Source organism: Ranitomeya variabilis, chromosome 1 (assembly GCF_051348905.1).
Source record: "Ranitomeya variabilis isolate aRanVar5 chromosome 1, aRanVar5.hap1, whole genome shotgun sequence".
NCBI classification, from domain to species: domain Eukaryota; kingdom Metazoa; phylum Chordata; class Amphibia; order Anura; family Dendrobatidae; genus Ranitomeya; species Ranitomeya variabilis.
The window spans coordinates 227,507,651-227,526,763 of record NC_135232.1 but is presented as its reverse complement, the minus strand read 5'-3'; the positions used below and the strand labels follow the sequence as shown (position 1 = coordinate 227,526,763).

Sequence of the window (19,113 nt, the reverse complement as noted above, 5' to 3'; positions counted from 1 at the left end):
TTTGCAGTCCATTTGTTGTGGACTTTATTGTTCAGCACATTCTATGTTTTGCTCATTTGTCCAGCTTATCAGTATGGATCTATTTAGCTAAGCTGGAAGCTCTGGGCTGCAGATTTTGCCCTCCACACCTTTAGTCAGGTGTGGAGATTTTTGCATATCTCTGCGGTGGACTTTTTCTAGTTTTTATTACTGACCGCACAGTGTTCTTTCCTTACTATGCATATAGCTAGAATTGGCCTCCTTTGCTAAATCTTGTTTCATACTACGTATGTCATTTCCTTCTCCTCTCACAGTCAATATTTGTGGGGGGCTATCTTATCCTTTGGGGATTTTCTCTGAGGCAAGATAGCTTTCCTGTTTCTACCTTTAGGGGTAGCTAGTTCTCCGGCTGTGACGAGGTGTCCAGGTAGTGATAGGAACATCCCACGGCTACTTCTAGTGTTGTGTTAAGATCAGGAACTGCGGTCTGTATAGTTACCACCTGCTCAGAGCTAGTCGCATGTCGCTCCTAAATTACCAGTCCATAACAGGCTGCATTATACACTATGGGGGGGATTATACTCCTATGGGGGTGCATTATACTACTATGGAGGTGCATTATACCCCTATGGGGTGCATTATTTTACTATGGGGCTGCATTATACACTATGGAGGTGCACTATATTCTTATGCAGGTGCATTATACTACTATGGGGCTGCATTATACTATGGGGTACATTATACTGCTATGTGGCTGCATTATACTGTGGGGGTGCATTGTACTCCTATGGGGCTGCATAATACTACTATGGGGTGCATTATGCTCCTATGGGGGTGCATTATACCCCTGTGGGGTGCATTATACTACTATGGGGCTGCATTATATACTATGGGGGTACATTATACTATGGTGCTGCTTTATACTCCTATGGGGCTGCATCATACACTACATGAGTACATAATATTCCTATGGGGCTGCATTATACACTATGGGGGCATTTTACTTCTACTTGTGACCGCTCAGTACAGGAAGAAGCTGTCAGTGCCCGGAGAACCAGGGACCTGCAGGAACTGCGCCAGGAGCAGTTGAATATAACGGGGGCATATTCACCTGTCCCACCGTCAGCGCCGCTCCGTCTTCCGCATCCTCTGCAGTGACACTCAGGTCAGGGCGCGCCGCCCTCTGCCTGAACAGTCAGTGCGGAGTACGGGGAAGACACAGCGGCGCTCAGCGGTGGAACGGGAAAGGTGAGTATAGCTAGTGTCGGGGGCTGAACGACGAGAGGTATGTGATTTTTTTTATCGCAGCAACAGCATATGGGGCAAATAACTCTATGGAGCATCTTATGGGGCCATGTGCAGCATTATATGGGGGCAAATATCTCTATGGAGCATCTTTTGGGGCCATGTGCAGTGCTATATGGGGCAAATATTTCTATGGAGCATCTTATGGGGCCATGTGCAGCATTATATGAGGGCAAATATCTCTATGGAGAATCTCATCGGGTCATGTGCAGCGTTATATGGGGCAAATATTTTTCTGGAGCATCTTATGGGGCCATGTGCAGCATTATATGGGGGAAAATATCTCTATAGAGCATCTTATGGGGCCATAATCAGCATTTGTGCAGCGTTATACGGGGCAAATGTGTCTATGGAGCATCTTATGGGGCCATAATCAGCATTTGTGCAGCATTATATGGGGCAAATGTGTCTATGGAGCATCTTATGGGCCATAATCAGCATTTGTGCAGCATTGTATGGGGCAAATGTCTGTATGGAGCATCTTATGGGGCCATAATCAGCATTTGTGCAGCATTATATGGGGCAAATGTCTGTATGGAGCATTTTATGGGGCCATAATCAGCATTTGTGCAGCATTGTATGGGGCAAATGTCTCTATGGAGCATCTTATGGGGCCCTTATTAACCTTTATGCAGCACTGTATGGGGCAAATGTGTCTATGGAGCATCTTATGGGGCCATTATTAACCTTTGTGCAGCATTATATGTGGCATATTTTAATATGAGGCATCTTATGGGGCCCATCATAAACTTTATGGAGCATTATATGGGGCGTATTTTGTATGGAGCATCTTATGGGGCCCATCATGAACTGTATGGAGCATTATATGGGGCTCCTGATTCAATATGGATATTCAAAAACACTTACCTACTGATATCTCAATTAATTTTACTTTTCTTGGTACCTATTTTTATTTTTGACATTTACCATTAGCTGCTCCATTTTCCACCCTAAGCTTATACTCGAGTCATTAAGTTTTTCCAGTTTTTTGTGGCAAAGTTAGGGGTCTCGGCTTATACTCAGGTCAGCTTATACTCGAGTATATATGGTAATTAAATGCAATCCTTTACTTACAGTATGGTTGATACCCTGGGTTTGGCACTCTCACCACCTCTTTTTGGAGGCCCTGTCCAGCCCTGTCTTTTTAACGTATTTCTTTTTTAAAAATTGTTATTTAATAAAGTACTTTTTATTTATTTTCTTTGCTTCCTCACTTCCTATCTATGCGGCACCACACCACTATAGATTATGTATATCATGCACTATTGAAGTGTCCCTTGCCCCTTCAAAATTAGGACTATGGGAAAAATTTAATTAGTAGTGACCCAATTAATAAATAGCCACATGGTAGAAAAAAATGGATCAACTCAATCAGCTTCCCACCAGAAAAGCTCGCGGTCTGGGCAGGATTCACTTTTACATGGGTAATTAGCCCTTTGATCTGACTACTTTATTTGTATGATATAAGGAATGCTGATATTATTTTGTGCCAATCTGGGCTAACTGCATTGATTCATCTGGTCTTTCCTGGTGGGAAGCTGGCTGAGGTGATCCATATTTCTACCATGTGGCTATTAATTGGGTCAATACTAATTAAATGCGGTATTTTGTTATTTAAATCCTGTTTCTAGTCTTCGGCCTGGACAGTGTGAAAATGGATCCAGCTCACACATCAGGGTGTTGATAAAAATCTTTCATTCGGCTTTATTTGGAAAAATTATTTTTAGACTGGTACTGTTATGGTTTACTGGGTTCTCGGGCAGTTGCAGGATTAAGTCCGATGGCCTCTTTCTGGGTCCTGGAAGGCTTTTTATAGCCTCCGATGAGGCCAATCTTTGTTATTTATACTCTAACCCTTGGCTGAGTGTGTCTGACCCTGGTGTGCCTCTGCTTTGTGCATGTACTACTGTCTGTCTGTTTGGTTTCTGATCTGGTTCCGTCCCCATTGTGATTCTTGCCTGCCGTTTCTGTACCGTCTATTGCCCATTCTGGTTTACTGATCTCTTGCTACGTCCTGACTATTCTGACTGCCCCTATGTACAGCTCCGACCTGTGTTTGACTTTGGCTCGTGTGACTACGTGTTTTCCTGTCACCCCTTTTAACATCCCTGGGGTCTCCTCTCCCCCTCTTGCACTTTCCCCCCGAAGCCACTACAGCCCTGCGGTGTAGGCTCAAACAGCGGCGCTAGGCTCCGCCCACCCCCTTTGCTTCACAGTCACATGACCGCAGGTTCTGTTTGCCTTCTCTGGAGAGCAGCCAGCTCCTACATCGCCACTGGTACCGCTGTCACGGCTCCCTGGTGCCACAGGCTGTCCCCAGCACCAGACGTCCAGAATAACCTCATGAACCGCCGCCGGTGAATGCCCGTCGGGTAGCTGGTCCTGACAGGTACAACATCAATTAGGATGTCTCAGACAACATTGCAAATATAAAATAGGGGGTGAGGTATAAGAAAAGCCATATGCGTTTCGAACAATATAGTTCTTGAACACTGGTCACACTGGTCTAGTCTTCGGCCACATTGTCACCTATATAGATCACCATTCTTTTGTAAATCCATATACAGTGGGGCAAAAAAATATTTAGTCAGTCAGCAATAGTGCAAGTTCCACCACTTAAAAAGATGAGAGGAGTCTGTAATTTACACCATAGGTAGACCTCAACTATGGGAAACAAACTGAGAAAAAAAAATCCTGAAAATCACATTGTCTGTTTTTTTATCATTTTATTTGCATATTATGGTGGAAAATAAGTATTTGGTCAGAAACAAACAATCAAGATTTCTGGCTCTTACAGACCTGTAACTTCTTCTTTAAGAGTCTCCTCTTTCCTCCACTCATTACCTGTAGTAATGGCACCTGTTTAAACTTGTTATCAGTATAAAAAGACACCTGTGCACACCCTCAAACAGTCTGACTCCAAACTCCACTATGGTGAAGACCAAAGAGCTGTCAAAGGACACCAGAAACAAAATTGTAGCCCTGCACCAGGCTGGGAAGACTGAATCTGCAATAGCCAACCAGCTTGGAGTGAAGAAATCAACAGTGGGGGCAATAATTAGAAAATGGAAGACATTCAAGACCACTGATAATCTCCCTCGATCTGGGGCTCCACGCAAAATCCCACCCCGTGGGGTCAGAATGATCACAAGAACGGTGAGCAAAAATCCCAGAACCACGCGCGGGGACCTAGTGAATGAACTGCAGAGAGCTGGGACCAATGTAACAAGGCCTACCATAAGTAACACACTACGCCACCATGGACTCAGATCCTGCAGTGCCAGACATGTCCCACTGCTTAAGCCAGTACATGTCCGGGCCCATCTGAAGTTTGCTAGAGAGCATTTGGATGATCCAGAGGAGTTTTGGGAGAATGTCCTATGGTCTGATGAAACCAAACTGGAACTGTTCGGTAGAAACACAACTTGTCGTGTTTGGAGGAAAAAGAATACTGAGTTGCATCCATCAAACACCATACCTACTGTAAAGCATGGTGGTGGAAACATCATGCTTTGGGGCTGTTTCTCTGCAAAAGGGCCAGGACGACTGATCCGGGTACATGAAAGAATGAATGGGGCCATGTATCGTGAGATTTTGAGTGCAAACCTCCTTCCATCAGCAAGGGCATTGAAGATGAAACGTGGCTGGGTCTTTCAACATGACAATGATCCAAAGCACACCGCCAGGGCAACGAAGGAGTGGCTTCGTAAGAAGCATTTCAAGGTCCTGGAGTGGCCTAGCCGGTCTCCAGATCTCAACCCTATAGAAAACCTTTGGAGGGAGTTGAAAGTCCGTGTTGCCAAGAGAAAAGCCAAAAACATCACTGCTCTAGAGGAGATCTGCATGGAGGAATGGGCCAACATACCAACAACAGTGTGTGGCAACCTTGTGAAGACTTACAGAAAACGTTTGACCTCTGTCATTGCCAACAAAGGATATATTACAAAGTATTGAGATGAAATTTTGTTTCTGACCAAATACTTATTTTCCACCATAATATGCAAATAAAATGATAAAAAAACAGACAATGTGATTTTCAGGATTTTTTTTTCTCAGTTTGTCTCCCATAGTTGAGGTCTACCTATGATGTAAATTAGAGACGCCTCTCATCTTTTTAAGTGGTGGAACTTGCACTATTGCTGAATGACTAAATACTTTTTTGCCCCACTGTACATGTTCATAGGTAAAAAAAAGTTTAGAATTACTATATGTATTTAAAGATCTAATTTTATACAAATAATATTATATCTTGTAATATATAGTGACTCAGGTTCTCCTTTTCATTGTTTCACGAAAATAGAGAAACCATTTAAAAGAAACCTGTCAGATTCCCTAAACTGGCACCAGTGTCATACAAAGCACTATTCCTGCATTCTAATCACGCCTGCGATTGACATCTTTGTCACTGTACCCATCATAGCTTCAGTGCAGGAGAATTTTTTTCCATTATTTTTTTTTATTTTTAGGTCAAGAGGAAACTGGAATTTTACAGAATAAATAGCAGTAATCTGCCAGCAGTAATTTCTGACTCAGTGCCTTGAGGTTTATTGATACTTAGAATAGGCCAGTATTATCAGATCAGTGGGACTCTTCACACCCCATAAAGATCAGCACAAGTGCTGTTAGAATGAAGGTACCTTCACACCAAGCGACGCTGCAGCGATATCGACAACGATGCCGATCGCTGCAGCGTCGCTGTGTGGTCGCTGGAGAGCTGTCACACAGACAGCTCTCCAGCGACCAACGATGCCGAAGTCCCCGGGTAACCAGGGTAAACATCGGGTTGCTAAGCGCAGGGCCGCGCTTAGTAACCCGATGTTTACCCTGGTTACCAGTGTAAATGTAAAAAAACAAACACTACATACTTACATTCGCGTCCCCCGGCGTCCGCTTCCCTGCACTGTGTAAGCGCCGGCAGTAGCAGGGCACAGCGGTGACGTCACCGCTGTGCTTTGCTTTCCGGCCGGCACTGACACATTCAGTGCAGGAAGCTCTGAGCAGCAGCGCGGACGCCGGGGGACGTCACAGACATCAGAGGGTGAGTATGTACTGTTTTTTGTTTTTACTTTTACAATGGTAACCAGGGTAAATATCGGGTTACTAAGCGCAGCCCTGCGCTTAGTAACCCGATATTTACCCTGGTTACCATTGTAAAACATCGCTGGCATCGTTGCTTTTGCTGTCAAACACAACGATACACGCCGATCTGACGACCAAATAAAGTTCTGAACTTTCAGCAACGACCAGCGATATCACAGCAGGATCCAGATCGCTGCTGCGTGTCAAACACAACGATATCGCTATCCAGGACGCTGCAACGTCACGGATCGTTGTCGTTATAGCTGCAAAGTCGCTTAGTGTGAAGGTACCTTGAGTCACAGAACTTGTGCAAGCACTACAACCAGTGTCAGACTGGGGTGACAAGGGCCCACCAATAACATTGACTTGGGGGGGGCACTTTTCACCTGCATGCAAATATTATACTACCTTTGTTCACAAATTTACCTACGGTATATCTCTATATAATAATCTGGGTAGCGTGGTTAATGAATGATGAGATGCTGCTTTTTTATGTACAGAGTGAATCAAGTGAATTATGCCAAATACTGCCCATAGAGTGGGGTTGGGGGCCCAGATCTACACAGGGGCCCACCGGGGGATTCCCCTGTTACCCTGTGGGCCAGTCCGAGCCTGGATACAGCAGGATGTGAAACCTATTTATTTTTGTGGTTTTCCCAAGTTTAAACCATAATGCCTTGATGTCCTCACCTGAGCCTGGCAGACAGTATTAGCACATTAGTGATCTGCCTGACCAACTCAATGCCTGACCAATGTGTGAAAGTAAATAATATCCAAGTAATTCCGCTCCCCTTCTGTGTAGACATTTCCAGTTGTGTATTCATTCATGAGCTCTTGCAATCTTAGTTCACGGCTGTGCGTATACACCAATCCAGCTTATTTGTTCAAAATAGTCCTTATTTTTTCAAGCAAACTTTTTCCCCCACATAATTTGATCAAATTGCCCTATTTTTAAAAAATGTGTTACGGTCTTGCATATATCTGGCATTGTTAGGGTATGTTTCCATGGTCAGCAAACTCTGCGGGTTTGACGCTGGGTTCATCCACAGCGTTCAGATGTTACAGCATAGTGGATGGGATTTCAAGAAATCCCATGTCCGCTATGCGTTAAAAGACGCCCCCGGCATCCCTGCGTAAACGGACATGCGGCTCGTCTTTCCAGACAGCAGCATGTCTATTTATGTTGAAGAGACACTCTGTCTCCGCAACATAAATTCTCGTTCACTATGATTAGATACGGTAAAACCGTATTATCTTTATAGTCACATGCATATTAAGTGCAAAAACACAGCTTACTACGCATGTGTACGAACTTAACCCCTTCACCCACGGAGCTTTTTCCGTTTTTCGCTCTCCTCCTTCCCAGAGCCATAACTTTTTTATTTTTCCGTCAATATGGCCATGTGAGGGCTTATTTTTTGCGGGACGAGATGTACTTTTGAACGATACCATTGGTTTTACAATGCCGTGTAACAGAAAGCGGGAAAAAAATTCCAAGTGTGATGAAATTGCAAAAAAAGTGCAATCTCACATTTGTTTTTTGTTTGGCTTTTTTGCTAGGTTCACCAAATGCTAAAACTGACCTGCCATTATGATTCTCCAGGTCATTACGAGTTCATAGACACCTAACATGTCTAGGTTATTTTTTATCTAAGTGGTGAAAAAATATTCCAAAGTTAGCTAAAAAAAAAAATTGCACGATTTTCCGATACCCGTAGCGTCTCCAATTTTCGTGATCTGGGGTCAGGTGAGGGTTTATTTTTTGCGTGCCAAGCTGCCGTTTTTAATGATACCATTTTGGTGTAGATACGTTCTTTTGATCGCCCGTTATTGCATTTTAATTCAATGTCGCGGCGACCAAAAAAACGTAATTTTGGCGTTTTGATTTTTTTTCTCGCTACGCCATTTAGCGGTCAGGTTAATCCTTTGTTTTTATTGATAGATCGGGCGATTCTGAACGCGGCGATACCAAATATGTGTATGTTTGATTTTTTTTGTTTTATTTTGATTGGGGCGAAAGGGGGGTGATTTGAACTTTTATATATTTTTTTATATTTTTAAACTTTTTTTTTAATTTTGGCATGCTTCAATAGCCTCCATAGGAGGCTAGAAGCATGCACAACTCGATCGGCTCTGCTACATAGAGGTGAAGTACAGATCACCTCTATGTAGCAGAAATGCAGGTGTACTTTGAACGCCGACCACAGGGTGGCGCTCAAAGCAATCGGCCATCAACAACCATAGAGGTCTCAAGGAGACCTATGGTTGTTATGGCAATGCACCGCTGACCCCCGATCATGTGACGGGGGTCAGCGGTGAGAGCACTTCCGGCCGCGCGCGCTATTTAAATGCCGCTGTCAGCGTTTGACGGCGGCATTTAACTTGTTAATGGGTGCGGGCGGATCGCGATTCCGCTCGCGCTCATTGCGCGCACATGTCAGCTGTACAAAACAGCTGACATGTCGCGGCTTTGAGGTGGGCTCACCGCCAGAGCCCTCCTCAAGGCGGGGGATCTGCCAGCTGACGTACTATTCCGTCAGCTGGCAGAAAGGTGTTAAATAATGTCTTACCTTGTGCCACAGCCGAAACTTTGCATCCACTGCAGTTCTCACGATGAGCTGAGCTGACCGCGAGAACTGTCGTGCACGTGACCGCCGGGGTTATCTACGGTAACCTGCCAAGTTCTAACAGTCAGTGGATTGTCGTGGGACATTATGGATAATCTTCCCGGCAGGCAGGTATGGTATACTGTTGCATTTTTATTTTACTTTTTTTTTTTTTTTTTTTTTACAGATCGAGGGCTTTGATGGAATTAGGTGATGCAGTAAGTATGGTTTAATTCAGAATATTAAAGGAGTTTGTGTCATTATTTCAATTAAAGGACTTTATTCTCGCTGTGTATTTACCATATAAATATGGGATTAGTAATTGATAGGTGTCTTATAGACGCTTCTCCATTTTTAGGCCGTGGGCTTGATGTCACCAGACAATACAAAGGTGACATCAGCCCCACAAATATAAACTGCAGGGCCAGTGGGAAGAGCCAGGTAAAGTGGCACAATTGACACATCGTTGGATGTGCCAAATGTGGGGCAGCTGCGGGCTGCTATTTTTAGGCTGGTGAGGGCCAATATCCACGGGCCTCGCCAGCCTGAGAATACCAGGCCGTCTGCTTTTTCCTTGGCTGGTTAACAAATATAGGGGGACCCCACACTATTTTTTTGGGGGAGGGATCCCACTATTTTTGCTAACAATCCAAGGTAAGCAGACTGCTGCGGCCTGGTGTTATCAGGCTGGTAAGGTTCATGGATATTGGATCCTTTACCAGCTTGAAATAAATTTCCCAGTAGTCTGCTTTACAAATATAGGGGGACCCCATGCTACTTTTTTTAAATTATTATTTATTAAAGAGGGGGCCTCTGTGCTTTCCTTCACTTCCTGTCGTGTCTGTCCGGCTGTGTCGCAAGATTTACCATTATGCAAATTAGTACATATGCGTAGTAAGCTGCGTTACCACACTTAATACGCATGTGACTAGGAAGATATGCCGTTTTTCCCGCATCTAACGAAAGTGTATGAGTAATTTACGCAGCAGAGACAGAGTATCTCCACTACATAAATTGAGCTGCTGCGGTCTGGAAAGATGCAACGCACGTCTGTCTCTGCGAGCATGGGTGCACGCATAGTGGACATCGGATTTCTTGAAATCCCATCCACTATGCTGTAAAAACTGGACACTGCAGGTTGGACATTGCGGATGTACACAGCGTCCAACCCGCAGCGTTTACTGACCGCGGGAACATATCCCAATATATCTGCAAACAGGAAATCACTTTTTGTCCTTCCCAGAAGCCACCTTTCAATTAGCTTTATTTCAAGTGACAAAAAAAGCATGCAATGAAAAAACGCATAAAAAATGCAGGTGACCTGTCAGTGACCTCAGATGCAGATTTCACCTGCCTCAAATCCTGACCGTGGAAACATACCCGTATCTGGACCTGCGGCGCGCCTTTATAGACAGCAGCATGTCTATTTATCTTGCACAGTCCTATGTATAGGATGCGGTGATTCTGCATGGTTCAATGAACGCAGGTGGAATCACCGTGTGTACGAAAGGGGGCAGCGCTTTGGGCGGAGCGGGGCATCCACTGTGTCCAAAGCGCAGCCATTCCGGCACGTGTGCACACTGTTAGGGTTAGCGGAATGCACCGAATATATTTATTGATGGGATTGGTGTGTTCGCAACCCGGGATCCACCGTGCAGGAAAGAACCTGCTGCTAAGTGAATGGCGGCACAATATGGCGGTATGAACCAGCTGTTAGCTTCACAGAGCGGCCAAGAAAGCAAAGCTCTGTGCCCTGTTAGACTCTCACAGAGGCACAGGCTAACTACCCAGATGAGAGCAGTCAGTGGTCATGCATGCACACAACACTCCTCGCCGGAGGTTCCAGCATTCTAGGGGCTTATTTCAGCCAGGTCCCTGAATACACACAAACACAATCTCCTCGCCGGAGGTGCCAGCATTCTAGGGGCTTATTTCGGCCGGGTCCCTGAATACATTCAAACACATGACCACAGTGGCGCAAAGCACGTAACTTTGGAAGATACTAGCGCATGGCCGTGCGAGCCTTAAATAGCTGCAGCAAGTACAGGACCTTCCTAAAAGGACCAATGAGACTGCTACAGAGCCTGCGCACCTACAGGACCTTCCTAGAAGGACCAACAGATTTGGCTGTAGTATCTGAGCATGTGACCCTTGATCTCCACTGAGAGATCTTGCCCTGGGCATGCTCAGTGTGTGCAAAGCAGGACTTAGTCCCAGAAAAGCCTGCTCGCCGCAGATCAGTGCAGGGTACAATAGCAGAGCCTGGAGAGGCAGCAGTAACCCTTTGCACAGAATCAGTCTCAGTGAGGCGCTGGGACCGACGTCTCCACTGAGCAGGCTCCACTGCGGCCGATGGAGAATGGTGAACCGCAGCAGACACGGATCGAGATTCCCCCTGTGCAGCAGAGGAAACTCGACTCCTAACATTACCCCCCCCCCCAGGGCCCCCCCCCCCCCCCTCGAGCCTCGCTACACCCAAAAGCTGCAATGAGCAGCGGAGCCCGAATGTGCTCCACAGGCTCCCAGGTTCTATCCTCTGGACCATGACCCTTCCAATCCACCAGATAAAATTTCATGCCACGTACCACCTTGCACCCCACGATAGCATTCACCTCAAACTCATCCGTGGATGAACCCGATGTCCCGGCAGATGACTCAGAAAACCGGGACAAATGAACGGGCTTTAAGAGGGAAACGTGAAAGGTATCGGTGATACCAAGGCGTGGAGGAATAGCCAAACGGTAGACCACAGGGTTGACCTGTTCCAGAACCTTGAACGGGCCAATGTAGCGAGGCGCAAACTTAGTGGACTCAACTCGCAGCCTGATGTTACGGGCGGAGAGCCACACTAAGTCGCCAGGAGCAAAGGTCGGAGCGGGGCGTCGGTGTGTATCGGCCGAAACCCTCATTCTCTCCTTGGAGGCCCGGATGGCATCCTGTGTGCGATCCCAGATGTCACGTGCCTCCACCGCCCAGTCTGCCACCCTAGAATCGGTGGATGACACGGGTATGGGCACAGGGACACGCGGATGCTGGCCGTAATTGAGGAGAAAAGGAGTCTGACCAGTGGAATCGGCTACGGCGTTGTTCAAGGCAAATTCCGCCCAAGGTAGCAAAGATGCCCAGTCATCCTGCCTAGCAGAGACAAACTTTTGCAAGTATGTCACCAGAGTCTGGTTGATTCTCTCTATCAACCCATTCGTCTCAGGATGGTATGCAGAGGAGAGATTCAGCTCTATGCTGAGTAAACGGCAGAGCTCTCTCCAAAACCGAGACGCAAACTGGGGACCCCGGTCGCTGACAATTTTATCAGGCATTCCATGTAAGCGGAAAATATGTTTAATGAACGCCGCCAAGGCCCGTGCAGAAGGTAACCGTGGAAGCGGCACCAAATGCACCATCTTAGAAAAATGATCGGTGACTACCCAGATAACGGTGCAGCTACGAGACTTGGGTAAGCCCACCACGAAGTCCATCCCGACCATTTCCCAGGGCCTGTCTGCAACCGGCATGGGGTAAAGTAACCCAGCAGGCCGTTGCCGAGGAGACCGATTCTGGGCGCAGGAGACACACGCCCAAATATAGCCCCCGACGTCACGAGCCATATGCGGCCACCAGTACGTCCTCGCCAAAAGCTCAGATGTCCTCTTGGTCCCAAAATGTCCACCCACTCTGGACAAGTGAGCCCAAGAGAGAACCTCCAGTCGCAAATTCGCTGGTACGAAGGTCTTGCCCGGGGGCACGGACTCAAGCGAATCCGGAGCCACAGTTCTCAGAAGGGACAATAAGCCGAGGCTCCTCCTCCTCAGATGACACTACGGAGCGGGAGAGAGCGTCGGCACGAATGTTCTTCTCCCCGGAGAGAAAATGGAACCGGGACCATCTAGCCTGGCGAGAATTCAGCCGCTGGGCCGTCTGTATATACACCAAGTTCTTGTGGTCAGTGAACACTTGGAAGGGAAAGCGAGCTCCCTCCAAGAGGTGTCTCCACTCTGAAAAAGCAACTCCCTGTCCCCGATGGAATAATTCCTCTCCGCTGGTGTGAAGGTCTTGGAGAAAAAGAAGCAAGGATGCTTCCGACCTTGAGCATCCTTTTGGAAAAGGACTGCTCCAGCACCAACGGATGAGGCATCCACCTCCATGATAAATGGCTTATCTACATCGGGGCGATGTAGGATGGGAGCGCTAGCGAAGTGTGACTTAATCGAGAGAAAGGCCTTGTAGACCTCCTCTGACCACAACTTGGGATTTGCTCCCTTCTTGGTGAGGGGAGCTACCAATGTTGAGAAGTGTGGAATGAACAGGCGATAGTAATTAATGAACCCCATAAAGCGCTGCACCGCTTTAAGAGAATGGGGTTCCTGCCAGTCCATCACAGCCTGTAGCTTGGCAGGATCCATAGCCAAACCCTGGGCAGAGATGATATAACCAAGGAAAGGCAAGGACTCCTGCTCAAACACACACTTCTCCAAGTTGGCGTAGAGGGAGTTTGCCCGTAAGAGGTTGAAGACTTTGCGAACATCTCTCCGATGGGAGTCAATATCTGGAGAGTAGATGAGAATATCATCCAGATAGACTACGACCGAGGTGGTGAGCATATCCCGGAAAATGTAATTCACAAAGTCTTGGAAAACGGCTGGCGCATTACAGAGCCCGAAGGGCATCACCATGTATTCATAATGCCCATCCCTGGTGTTAAAAGCCGTCTTCCATTCGTCCCCCTCACGGATGCGAATCAGGTTGTAGGCACCCCGCAGATCTAATTTTGTAAATACCCTTGCTCCCCATAGCCTATCAAAAAGCTCAGGAATCAGGGGTAATGGGTACTTGTTCTTAACGGTGATAGCGTTAAGACCCTTGTAATCTATGCATGGACGTAAGTCCCCTGTCTTCTTCTGTACGAAGAACCCTGCCCCTGCAGGTGACACTGACTTCCTAATGAATCCTCTTGCCAGATTCTCTTGGATGTACTGAGACATTGCCTCGGTCTCCGGGAGAGATAAAGGATAAACTCGACCCCGGGGAGGCTCAGCACCAGGCAAGAGGTCAATAAAACAGTCATAGGGGCGGTGAGGCGGAAGGGTCTCCGCAGCCCTTTTGGAGAACACGTCTGCATAGGGCCAATAGTGTTTGGGGAGAGAGGAAAGATCTGCGGGTACCTGAGTTGTAGCAACCTGAACGCACTCCCTCTGACATCTACCCTCGCAGGATTTACTCCATCCCAAAATTCTCCCTGAGGACCACTCTATATGAGGAGAATGGTAGCGTAGCCATGGTATCCCCAACAGGACCTCATCAATTCCCTCAGGAATGACTAATAGGGAGATAATCTCCTGATGTGATGGAGACACAGAAAGCATGATAGGAATGGTTTGGTGGGTAATCTGAGAGGGTAGTGTCGACCCATTTACCACTCGAACGGTTACTGGTTTGGCGAGCATAACCAGGGGTATTGCGTGACGCTGGGCGAAAGCGGATGACATAAAATTACCCTCCGCCCCAGAGTCCACGCATAGCTCTACCATAAGAGTGGATGGGCCAAAGGTAATTGTCCCCTTGAAGGACAACTTTGAGGTAAACGTCGCCGTGTCTAGTGTACCTCCTCCTACTGCCACTAGACGCTGACGTTTCCCCGACCGCTGAGGACACTTGGAGGCAAGATGTCCTGACTGCCGGCAAACATGACAGACCTTATGTGCACGAGCGGACTGGGACTTGGGTCCCGCTCGTGTCACCTCTATGGCATCATGTGACTCGGACACCTGGACTGGAGATTCCAGAGGTCTGGCGAAGGTGGGAGCCAGCCGAAACCTCTGCCTACACTGGGCTCGCTCCAACCTTTGCTCATGAAAACGAAGGTCTATGCGAGTTGATACAGCTATGAGCTCCTCCAGTGTGGCGGGAATCTCCCTAGTAGCCAAAGCGTCCTTCACATGGTCAGCCAGCCCCCTCCAAAATACGGGAATGAGGGTTTTATCTGGCCATTCCAACTCAGACGCTAACGTCCGGAAGGTAACCGCAAAATGGCTGACCATGTCTGAACCCTGAGTCAAAGCCAGCAGCTGGAGCGCTGTATCATGGGTGACTTGAGGTCCTACAAAGACCTGTTTTAGAGTATCCAGAAACCGAGGAACACTCCGCACCACATGATCGTTGCGCTCCCACAGCGGCGTAGCCCACTCCAACGCCCTGTCCGACAAGAGAGATTATGAATCCCACTTTTGCCCGCTCTGTGGGAAAACGTGCAGCCAGGAGCTCGTGGTGTATACCACTAGCTCACGAAACCCCTACAGGACTTACTGTCCCCAGAGTATCTCTCAGGCAATGGGAGGTGAGATATGGTCGGAACAGAGGTGGCAGTGGGTAAAGCTGCTGCAGCCACACTAGCAGCCTGAACAGCTATTGCGGTAACATCCACCGCCGAGGTTGCACGCTCAAGAGACGTCAACCGACCCTCCAGCAGCTGGATGTACCCCTGCAATCGCTGTTCGTCCGCCATTACTTAGCCAGATCCTGGCGCTAGTATACTGTTAGGATTAGCGGAACGCACTGAATATACTTATTGATGGGATTGGTGCGTTCGCAACCCGGGATCCACCGTGCTGGAAAGAATCTGCTGCTAAGTGAATGGCAGCACAATATGGCGGTATGAACCAGCTGTTAGCTTCACAGAGCGGCCGAGAAAGCAAAGTTCTGTGCCCTGTTAGACTCTCACAGAGGAACAGGCTAACTACCCAGATGAGAGCAGTCAGTGGTCATGCATGCACACAACATTCCTCGCCAGAGGTGCCAGCATTCTAGGGGCTTATTTCAGCCGGGTCCCTGAATACATTCAAACACATGACCACAGTGGCGCAAAGGACGTAACTTTGGAAGATACTAGCGCATGGCCGTGCGAGCCTTAAATAGCTGCAGCACGTACAGGACCTTCCTAAAAGGACCAATGAGAGACTGCTACAGAGCCTGCGCACCTACAGGACCTTCCTAGAAGGACCAATAGATTTGGCTGCAGTACCCGAGCATGTGACCCTTGATCTCCACTGAGAGATCTTGCCCTGGGCATGCTCAGTGTGTGCAAAGCAGGACTTAGTCCCAGAAAAGCCTGCTCGCCGCAGATCAGTGCAGGGTACAATAGCAGAGCCTGGAGAGGCAGCAGTAACCCTTTGCACAGAATCAGGCTCAGTGAGACGCTGGGACCGACATCTCCGCTCAGCAGGCTCCACTGCGGCTGATGGAGAATGGGAGACCGCAGCAGACACGGATCGAGATTCCCCCTGTGCAGCAGAGGAAACTCAACTCCTAACACACATACCCTAAATGTGTGTATGGTGGAAGCAGAGCTGAACTTTGGGATTCTGAAAAATGAAGTAAAAAAGCAGCAAGAAAACCAACAAAACCTGGATTTTGTGTGGTCTTTTTACTGCCAAAAGATCCGGTTTTGTCTGCAGAAAAAAAAAGCGTGTGACCATACCCTTCGAGTTGCATGAAAAACGCAGCTTGTGAACATAGTGCAGTATTTTCAGAAACCCAAGGTCCACATAGCCCAAGTCATTGTCCGATACCAATATCTTTTCAGTCTGTCTTTAGGATCCACTCTGACTGTGCCTAGGAGCCGTCAGTACCGCACAGTGTGGACCTGCCCCTAGACAGCATGAGGCCGGGACATCAGACCAGTGAATGGACTGTGACCCGCACACTATACTGATAACGTGTAACTGCCATTGTCAGCAGGCAAGTAACGCGAGACTCCCCAGACCACACTCTCCACACCCCCAATCACATGATCAGGGCGAAGATCACAACTGACGTGACCTTCTCAAGATGGCGGACACCTTAGGACGAGTCTCCGCCCTGTGCCGCCCCACAACGTCATTTCCTAGAGGGCGGGACCTCGTGTCACGTGGCTCCAAACTGCCTTCTCTTGAAACCCTGCAAAATAATAATAATAATAATGGATTATAATAAAATCACCAGAGCGGAGATCACCGAAGACGTGTGCGCTGAGAGGAAGCAGGGAGAGCGCGGCCGGGCGGTCACAGCGGGGCCGGTGCGGAGTGTGGGCGGGTGAGCAGGCCGCGGACTGCGCGGGTCACGTGGTGCTGAGCTGTGGTGTTTCCCCGGTAAAGATGGCGGCTGTGAGGTAGAAAGCGGCAGCTCGGAGTAACCGCAGCAGTTTCGTGTGGACTCAGCAGCCGAGTGGCGACCTCTCCGGGACCAGCACCGTGAGTGACTGTGGAGGGCGGGCAGACGAGGCGCTGGGGGCGGGGAGGGTCGGCTCCGGACACGAGAAGGCTTGTTTGTGAGCACTTGTGGAGGGTCTGCTGCGGCCCCCGAAGGCCCGAGGTGACGAGCACGTCTCCCGCAGCGCCTCCACGTGTAGCCGGTCCCGGCTGTGTGCGGCCCCGTCCTGTCTCCGCGGCATTGTCCGTATGGTGTGGCGCTCCTGTGCGGCCGCATCCCCACTCCGGGCTCGTCTACACACGGTGCGGCTCTGCTGCAGCCCTGGTCATTGCATTAGTCATCCTGGCCCAACCCGGAAGTTTATATTGTGACCACGTGGTGGTGCGGGCGCTGACCTCTGCATGGCGAGTCCTCGGGTGTCCTCGCCGGACTGGTTCATTCATAGTCATGACCCCTGGAGATCGGCGGCCGTTACCTGGCTCATGTCCTGTGTGAACGGGTCCTTCCCTGCCACCACTGCACAGTGCCCTTCTTCAGGATCCCCAGCGCTGCGGGCAGCATGGCCGTACACACTGGCCTCCCAGGCACCGAGATCTGCGCCCTCACTCATCTCCTGCCATCCAGTTACCCCAGGCACTGAGATCTGCACCCTCACTCATCTGCCATCCAGTTACCCCAGGCACTGAGATCTGCGCCCTCACTCATCTCCTGCCATCCAGTTACCCCAGGCACTGAGATCTGCGCCCTCACTCATCTGCCATCCAGTTACCCCAGGCACTGAGATCTGCGCCCTCACTCATCTCCTGCCATCCAGTTACCCCAGGCACTGAGATCTGCGCCCTCACTCATCTCCTGCCATCCAGTTACCCCAGGCACTGAGATCTGCGCCCTCACTCATCTCCTGCCATCCAGTTACCCCAGGCACTGAGATCTGCACCCTCACTCATCTCCTGCCATCCAGTTACCCCAGGCACTGAGATCTGCGCCCTCACTCATCTCCTACTATCCAGTTACCCCAGGCACTGAGATCTGCGCCCTCACTCATCTCCTACTATCCAGTTACCCCAGGCACTGAGATCTGCGCCCTCACTCATCTCCTACTATCCAGTTACCCCAGGCACTGAGATCTGCGCCCTCACTCATCTCCTGCCATCCAGTTACCCCAGGCACTGAGATCTGCGCCCTCACTCATCTCCTGCCATCCAGTTACCCCAGGCACTGAGATCTGCGCCCTCACTCATCTCCTGCCATCCAGTTACCCCAGGCACTGAGATCTGTAACCTCACTCATCTGCCATCCAGTTACCCCAGGCACTGAGATCTGCGCCCTCACTCATCTCCTACTATCCAGTTACCCCAGGCACTGAGATCTGCGCCCTCACTCATCTCCTACTATCCAGTTACCCCAGGCACTGAGATCTGCGCCCTCACTCATCTCCTACTATCCAGTTACCCCAGGCACTGAGATCTGCGCCCTCACTCATCTCCTGCCATCCAGTTACCCCAGGCACTGAGATCTGCGCCCTCACTCATCTCCTGCCATCCAGTTACCCCAGGCACTGAGATCTGCGCCCTCACTCATCTCCTGCCATCCAGTTACCCCAGGCACTGAGATCTGTAACCTCACTCATCTGCCATCCAGTTACCCCAGGCACTGAGATCTGCGCCCTCACTCATCTCCTGCCATCCAGTTACCCCAGGCACTGAGATCTGTAACCTCACTCATCTGCCATCCAGTTACCCCAGGCACTGAGATCTGTACCCTCACTCATCTGCCATCCAGTTACCTTATCTAGGAGCAGCATATCACTCAGGTCACTGATCACAGGAGAGGTGGCAGAACATAGAGGGCTGGTGTAGGATCCTGATCAGTCCAGCCTGCTGGTCAGACTTCACTTCCCATGATAGGACCTAACCCTGTAAGTCTGCATTTACACATCCATGTGCTATCAAATATTTTCTTT

The 19,113-nt window shown here is 48.9% G+C and overlaps 1 protein-coding gene across 4 annotated transcripts in view; it reads left to right on the top strand.

The window, feature by feature from the left end:
- The first annotated feature begins 16,850 nt into the window (after positions 1–16,850).
- The window catches only part of SBNO1 (strawberry notch homolog 1), an 81,700-nt gene continuing 79,437 nt past the window's right edge, over positions 16,851–19,113 (top strand). Inside the window, exon 1 of one of the 4 annotated variants that reach the window (XM_077293206.1) lies at positions 16,851–17,191. Coding sequence is in view for 2 of the 4 variants with exons in the window: in XM_077293205.1 (XP_077149320.1) it covers positions 19,051–19,068 (18 nt within the window). In the remaining 2 variants the exon portion in view is untranslated. Of the gene's footprint in view, positions 17,192–18,022; positions 19,069–19,113 lie in introns of those variants that run through there. The other 3 variants (XM_077293204.1, XM_077293205.1, XM_077293203.1) reach the window with 3 other exon arrangements.